This window comes from Dipodomys ordii, unplaced genomic scaffold (assembly GCF_000151885.1).
Source record: "Dipodomys ordii isolate 6190 unplaced genomic scaffold, Dord_2.0 Scaffold18, whole genome shotgun sequence".
NCBI classification, from domain to species: domain Eukaryota; kingdom Metazoa; phylum Chordata; class Mammalia; order Rodentia; family Heteromyidae; genus Dipodomys; species Dipodomys ordii.
Genome location: NW_012267234.1, coordinates 7,099,626 through 7,107,927, shown reverse-complemented (window position 1 = coordinate 7,107,927; position 8,302 = coordinate 7,099,626). Strand labels below are relative to the sequence as shown.

The following is an 8,302-nucleotide window of genomic DNA, read 5'->3' as shown; positions in this document are numbered from 1 at the left end:
GGGGAGTTGGTGGTGGTGAAGATTGGGGAGGTCTTAGAGCTGATCTCAACCCAGTGTCTCCAGGTTCTTGTCACTGGAAGAGATAGAATCCAGAGACAAAAACAAAGTGAAGAATTCAAAGGAAGTTTATTTCAGAGCAGAAGCATACACTATCAAGGTGGGAGTGCATTTTTTATTTTATTTTTTATTTTTTGTCAGTCGTGGGGCTTGAATTCTGGGCTTGAACTCTGTCCCTGAGCTCTTCAGCTCAAGGCAAGAGCTCTACCACTTGAGCCACAGTGCCACTTCCGGCTTTCTGGTGGGTAAGTGGGGATAAGAGTCTCACAGACTTTCCTTCCCGGGCTGGCTTTAAACAATGATCCTCAGATCTCAGCCTTCTGAGTAGCTAGGATTACAGGCATGAGCCACCAGCACCTGGCCAGTGCATGATTCTTGAGACACAAATTGCTGGGATTTGGATAGCTCATTTACTGGAAAACTTAGGACCAGTATACACCAGTTTAGGGGAGGGAAGTAGGGAATTCTAAGGACATCAGGATTTTCCTGGAATAGGGCTTACATCCTCTTTATCCTTATCTTCCCCTCCCCCCCCCATGTTATGGAGTCACATATAAGGGAATAGGCAACTTGCAAGGTAAATGAGATGAAGCTGCCATATTTATAATAAAAGGACAATCAGTAGTCCTCATGGAGAATCCTGTTGGTCCCAGTTTGGAGTAGTGCTGATGAAATACAGCTCAGCAGTTGCATTTGCTTTTAGCCATTCTGCAGTTTACCTCTTTTTTCCCCTATGACCTATAGCCTACCTCAATGACATGCTAAATTCTCAAACTGACTTGATAGGAATGTAACATGGGAGACTATCAAAATTAGAAGTCACAACTGGGTGTGGGAGAAAATGCTGGCAATCGTATGGCTACTGGGCAGGCTGAGATATGATTGTTGTTTTGTTTTGATTTTGCTGGTCTTGAGGCTTGAACTTGGCCTGGGCACTGTCCCTGAGCCTCTTTGTGCTTAAGGCTAGTTCTCTACCATTTGAGCCACTTCTGGATTTTTCTGAGTAGTGAAGAGTCTTATAGACTTTGCTACTCTGGCTGGTTTCAAACCATGATCCTCAGTTCTCAAACTCCTGAGTAGCTAGGATTACAGGCATGAACCACCAGTGCCTAGGCTATGATTATCGACTTGAAGCCAGTCCAGGTAGAGAAATCTGAGAGACTTGTCTCCAATTAACAAGTAAGAAGTGGAAAGAAGATGTGTGGTTCAAGTAGTAAATCACCACTAAGAAGAGCTCTGAGCTAAGGAGAGTTCTGGGTTCTAGTTCAAGCCTTAGTACATACACACAAACACACACCAGTAATAAAGTCACAGGGCTGAGAGCATCTGCTTAGCGAGCTAAACACCCTGAATTCAAACCCCAGTACCACAAAAATGTATTTTGAAGTCACTGCTACTGGCAGTTTCAAGAACAAAATAAGAGAATGTTCATTGCAGCATCATATGCCAAAATCACTTAATGAGGTCATTGAGGTGGCTAAATCCTCTGTGTGTAATAATACTGATTTAGAAACAAATGTATGTCCCTATGTGGGAACTCCAAAAGGAAAAAAAAAAGCTATGTGCAGAAGTGTATATAGAACAATCCATTTTCTTTGTAAAAAAATTAACCAAACTACAAAAGAACATTTCTTGAAAGACAAAAATATTTAACATACCTAACATGGCTGCAGGGCAGACATTTACTTGCACTGTGGCAAGCATGAAAGATATCTAGGAAAAGTTGGGTTGGGCATCTGTAAGTTCTATTGGTGGTGAGGAGTAATTTTAGTTAAGTGAACTTTAGACTGGAAATGACTTTTTAAGACACTCAGAATCTTATTTCTAGCAGAAAAGCAGGTGGGCTTGAAGTGAGACAGTTTGGGTGGGAGAGGCAAGACAAAAGGCCAAAGGCCTCTGAATATAAAAGAGTAAAGTTTGTGTGTGTGTGTGTGTGTGTGTGAGAGAGAGAGAGCATGTGTCAGTAGTGGGGCTTAAACTCAGGGTCTAGGCACTATCAGCTTTTTTTGCTAGCACTCTACCACTTCAGCCACAGCTCCACTTCTGGCCTGGGCTGGCTTCAAACTGGGATCCTCAGATGGCAGTTTTGAGTAGCTACAATTACAGACACGAGTTTCCAGTGCCTGGCCTGAAAAGGATTTTGTTTGGATAAAGCAAAAACCCAGCAGTTAGGGTAGTCCTTTAAGTTTCCTGTTGGGTTAGGTAGAAGGAGGGGGGGGGGAGGGATAGTGAATAGTATCAGACAAGTATCAGTTAAATATAACCTACTCAGGTTTTTGTTAACAATGAGAGTGAGAGCTTTGGGATGTTGTTAAAGTAAGGTAGGGAGGCCATAGTTCAGACCCCAACCCAACAGAGTAGCAGGAAGTACCTTAAAGGAGGTGGCCAACTCAAGACAATGTCTTCAATGGCCACACCTCAAAGTGAGAGAGATGATCAGAAATGAAGGAGGAATGTCCTAATGAGGAATGTCCCCAAGTCATGGTAGCATACCACTCAGGTCAGTAGTTAAACCCAAACTTTTGAATCCTAGTTTTGATACTTAATAGCTTTGTCATGGGCAATTTCCTTGACTTTTCTTCATGGCTGTATTCTCAGATGTAAAATGGTAATATCTGTGCATGAAATGTTAAGTGTGCACTTCAAATGAGTGTATGTTTGACTTACAGGCAAATGGTATGTTTAAAACATTTTAAAATTGAAGAGATGATAGAATCTATTGCCAGGATCTACCAATTGAACCATAAGGGAGGGAAAATAGGAGTAAAAACTAGTTTTGCCAGCCCAGGTGGCTTACACCAATAAGCTTAGCTATTTAAGAGTCTAAGACCTAATGGATTGAAGTGCAAAGCCTCACCAGAAAAAGTCTTCAAGATTCCAACTGAAATTAACAAGCAAAAAGCCAAGCTATATGGTATGGGTCAAGTGCTCACCAGCTGTGAGCAAGAAAGCTGGGCAAAATCATGAGGCTCTGAGTTCAAGCCCTGGTGCTGGTACACATCTGCATGTGTTCCAGCTCCAGTAGCTGCCTGGATGATATTAACACTCAGGAAAGTGGCTATGGGAGCTGTCATTGGAGGCCAAAAGAATGCTAATGCTAGGTAACTTGGAACACAGGACATGTAGTAGTAGTCTTGAAAGCCAAAAACACTCTCCATTGCTTACTAGGTATACATTCTACCACCCTCCATTGCTTACTAGGTATACATTCTACCACCAGACCCACACCTTCAGATCCTTGTTTTGCATGTGGCCAGCCTGAACCATGATCTGTCTTCAGAGCAGCTGGGACTAGTTGAGAGGTGCAGGTGAGGTTTCTTGCTAACTTTCTTGTTTTGGTGGGCCTCATGCCTCCCAATCTCTGCTTCCTATGTAGCTGAGATACAGATGTGCACCACGATGTCTGGCCCAAACCGTTTTTGTCAGTCATGAGGCTTGAATTTGGTAGCTCTTCAGCTCAAGGTTAGCACCTACCAGTTGAGCCACAGTGCCACTTCCAGCTTTTTGTTTATGTGGTCCTGAGGAACTGAACCCAGGGGCTCATGTATGGTAGGCAAGCACTTTACCACTGAACCACCTTCCCAGCCCTTAGACCTTGTTTTTGTTTTTTTTTTGGTGGTGGTGGGGTTGGTCATGGGGCTTGAACTCTATCCCTCAGCTCTTCAGCTCAAGGCGAGCACTCTCCCTCATGAGCCACAGCCACTTCTGGTTTTCTGGTGGTTTATGGGAGATAAGAGTCTCATGGACTTCCTGCCTGGGTAGGCTTTGAACCACAATCCTCAGATCTCAGCCTCCTGAGTAGCTAGGATTTCAGGCGTGAGCCACCGGTGCCCGGCCAGACCTTGTTTTTTGAGACAGGATTTCACTATGTATTGAAGAACGGGTCTCATACTTGTGATCCTTCTACTTCCTTTTTCCTAGTGCTAGGATTAGAAGCATGTACCATCACACCTACCTTAAAATGTCGTTTACAATGTGTGTGTATATTACAGGGATCAAACTCGGCCTCAACATGAGCTACTTAATGCACTACCACTGACAAACAACCCAAGCCTTTTTTTAATTTTTTTTTTTGTAAAAATAATGTACAGAGGGGTTAGTTAGATGAGGAAGGTAATGAGTAATTTCCTATTGAGCGTTGTTTGTCCTTTGTTTATCCCCTACCATCCCTTCCCTACCCAAGCCCTGAAAGGTTTTCAAGCACCCTTCCCATCCAACTTTCAATCCCTCAATGATTTCCTGTTCCATCTTTAGCAATGGTTCAGATGTCACATGGCTGGCAAGGCCAGTCCAGTCCAGCACTGTTTGTGCCTCCCATTCTGGACTTTGCTGACCTTTTAGGGCTCATCTCACTGCTGCAGTCCCCTTCCAATTCCATAGTACTGTCATACGCTGCTATTTCTCAAACTGGCTGAACTCCTGCCTGGCTAGCTACCTGAAATTCTTTGGTCATCTTTTCTTATTTGATCTGCCATCCTTCCAATCTCAGCTCCTATTCAACAATTCAGCAATTATTCCTACAACCAGACCAAGGTAGATATAGTCAACATGAACAGTATACCTAAAAGGTTGTTACTGTTTGGGTCTGTTTTGGGGATGGAACAGGTTTTCTGAGGGCAAAGATCATGCATATTTGGGATACTGAATGTATTTTATTATTTCTTCTAAATGATCTTAGGGGTTAAAGAATGACAATTATTATATTATTGAGACTAGGTCTCAGCATGTAGTCCAAGGCTTCTCTCAAATTCTTGCTTCATTATCCTAAGTACTGGTAGTACAGATGTGTATGTACTACTATAACCACCTGCAATCAGATTTTTTCTTTTTGGGTCCAGTCGTGGGGCCTGAACTCTGGGCCTGGGCGCTGTCCCTCAGCTCTTCAGCTCAAAGCTAGCGCTCTACCACTTGAGCCACAGTGCCACTTCCGGCTTTTTTCTTATGTGGTGCTGAGGAATCAAACACAGGGCCTCAGGCATGCAAGGCAAGCGCTCTACCACTGAGCCACCTTCCCAGCCTGCAATCAGATTTTTTTTTAAAAAAAAAACTGTGATATCTACATTTATAGTTTTCTTTGGAATTGGCAGAAATGACCATTAGATGTCACTGTTGTTGCTTTCTTCTTTTATAAAGTAAAAGCTAGGATCAAAGAAAAGTTCAGAAGCAATAAAGTCACTTTTCATGTTCTAACTAGAACTAGGACAGCAATTGTCAGGTTTTGTCAATAAAGAACCAAGACCCTGTTTTCATTACACAGTTTATTGTGAAGGTAAATTAAACACACAACACACACTATGGCTAATGGTGGCAAAAGTAATCTTGTAGCTTAAGGCAAGTTTTAAAATGGAGATGAATTTAGAAAAGATGATGCAATGATGTAATTTCATTTAAATACACACTATGAAAAAATATCAAATTGCATCAATAACTTAAAAAAATGTAGTTTCCAAAGGCTTCACTACTAGAGAAAAAGGCTTATGATCTTAATGCCAGCATTAAGACAGTAGTACAGTGCTAAATGATACGAAGATTTCAATATTTACAGAAAGATGGCAACAGGAACACAATAGCAACTGATTTTATTTACTGATGGGCTGAAGCCCTCGAATAGAAGCAACAGAGAAGAATGTAGCAATAACATGTTATATTTTTTTAAAAAGTATGTGCAGAAGTCAAAAAACAAGGAGCCCTGTAATAAAAGTAACCTTACAACACCATTGTAAGGACCACTTAGAAGGTGATTCCCCATGGGAAATTAGGGCACTGAGTGTGTAAACATGTGAGCTGTACAACACCAAATACCAACCAAATTCATTTATAGGACTGTGTTACACAAGATCAACATGGCCTTTTATGATGCACTGTTTACAACAATTTAGACACACTTCTTACCATGCATGACTTCAAATATATAACATATTTTTATTCTGAGATACAGTTATCTGTTTAAGACTTGTAAGACCTATATACAATAAAAGTCACACCTCCTTCATCAATCAAGTATATTTATATGCTTTTTAAATGTAATGACCTTATTCAGACTTCACTTTCTGAACTGTCAGTTTTTCAAACTCTTTAAAATAATGCCATTCTATTATGATAAAATACACTTTTGCAAACATTTTTGCAAAAAATCCGTAAATGTAGTAGTAACATTTAATGAATTATTTACCATGAAAGGTATTTGTAAGGATGTGCCAAATGACTCAGCACTTTTTCCAGTCTTATATTTTAAAAAAAGTTGTAATTTGACAGTAAGCTTATTTAAAAATAATCTTACACTAATTAATCTCAAAAGGTGCTAATAAGTCCTTTTGCAAAATATCATCTATAACTCAATGTTTTCCCAGGACAATTAATGGAAGAAAATGTATCCTCTGAATAGATGAACATTTTCTAAGACTAATCTTTCTTCACCCAGTATTGTTTCTACAAAGGCATGCAAATATAAAATACACATAAAAGCAGCTATATTAAACATGATTTTAATATACCTTTGTAGCTGTCATCACTGTCTCCAGTTTAATATGCTGTAAAATACATGAAGAAGCTCCAGTATCCCTTTACTGATTGGTTTAAAAAAAAATCCCTGAATAAAACAGAAGCCAGCCTGCGACTTCTTTTAGGCATTTCAGTAGAGTAGTATTATCAAGGAGAGTATCTCCACCCAAAGTCATGATTACAGAACAGAATTTAAAACAAATCTAGGGCAGGCTAAAATTAATATCCAATTTAAAATTTTAATGTTTTAAAGGAAGGGTGCTGATTAGCATTTAAAAGGATACTGAAACCTTAACAACTGTAAACTTTGTTAGAAGGCTGTAGCAGACAGCTCTATGCTACTAGGTTTTTTAGGTTGTAAATAATGCGAACATATCAACAATTTAAAAATGCTCTAGACTATAAAAACACAAAAGGAAATGAAGGGGAAAAAACAAACAAACAAACCAAGAATGCCCTTCTAAAAATAAGCTGTATAACACATCTAACAGTATAAAAATGCATCTAAAGAAAACCCTTTGATAGAAATTTTAACTTCTTAAAAAAAAACATGAACTTTTAAATTAAAATGGAGGGAAAAAAAAGCTTTACAAATGGATAGTTTCACTCATCTAAAATAATGCCAACAAGGTAAGCTTGCATAGAAAAAAATTTCAAATTATTACTGGCTACATGCTTTAAACATTAGAAATGCATGTATGATAATCATAGTGCAAAACCATGGCAGTTTGTGGTGTCTTTTACTGCCTTGGGTTGAGAAATTGACTGTGGTACCTCCAGCTATCACAGTTTCTGGTCTTATAATGAATTCTTTTCTGCCAACTAGAAACAATGAGTACATATAGGTGGGAAGCACATTTGCTGTGCTGTTAACGAAGTTTGAGATCATCACCACCACCTAAATTGGAACCAGGACTAGGGTCTTGCTGTCTTCTTGCCTGCAACAACAAAATCATAATGAAAGATTAGAAAAAGGTTTGTAATAAAATATGCTACATATATAAAATAGATGACACAGTAACATGTAAGAAAAATCAGCAACCCACAATTTTCCAACTAATACCTCCCTACGTCACTGGAGACATACTTGTTGAAGTTTCCTTAAAACCGAGAATAGGGGCTGGGAAGGTAGCTCAGTGGTAGAGTGCTTGCCTTGCATGCATGAGGCCCTGGGTTCAATTCCTCAGCACTACATAAGCAAAAAAAGCCAGAAGTGGCACTGTGGCTCAAGTGGTAGAGTGCTAGCCTTGAGCTGAAGAGCTGAGGGACAGCACCCAGGCCCAGAATTCAGGCCCCACGACTGGCAAAAAAAAAAAACAAAACCCGAGAATAAAAATCATATGTTCGAAGGATTTTAACCTCACAATTGAAAAGCATAATGAATTCCATCTCTGGTTACTGATGTAGCTTGTTACTACAGGCATTAGCCATCAGAGTGCCTGGCATGTCTTTGTTTTTTTGTACTGAGGTTTTAAGTTAGGGTCTCATATTTGCTGGTGAGGTGCTCTTCCAATTTGATCCATGTACTCATCCCCAGCCCTTCTATTTGTTTTAGTTATTTTTCAGGTAGGGTCTCTCACTTTTTGTCAAGGACTGCCCTCAGAACTCAGTCCTCCTACCTATACCTTCTGCATAGCTGGGATTATAGGTATGTGCTTATAACATTCCTTTCAATTAAATACTCATTGTCACAGATGGAGAAAGAGCAATGGAAGCATATGCATAAGAAAAACAAATTGTGTTC

The 8,302-nt window shown here is 39.8% G+C and overlaps 1 protein-coding gene across 1 annotated transcript in view; it reads right to left on the bottom strand.

The window, feature by feature from the left end:
* Positions 1-5,297: 5,297 nt before the first annotated feature.
* Positions 5,298-8,302, bottom strand: part of Cbfb (core-binding factor, beta subunit) — a 50,067-nt gene continuing 47,062 nt past the window's right edge. Inside the window, exon 5 of the mRNA XM_013012955.1 lies at positions 5,298-7,496. Coding sequence (XP_012868409.1) covers positions 7,428-7,496 — 69 coding nt within the window. The 3' untranslated portion in view covers positions 5,298-7,427. The remainder of the gene's footprint in view (positions 7,497-8,302) is intronic.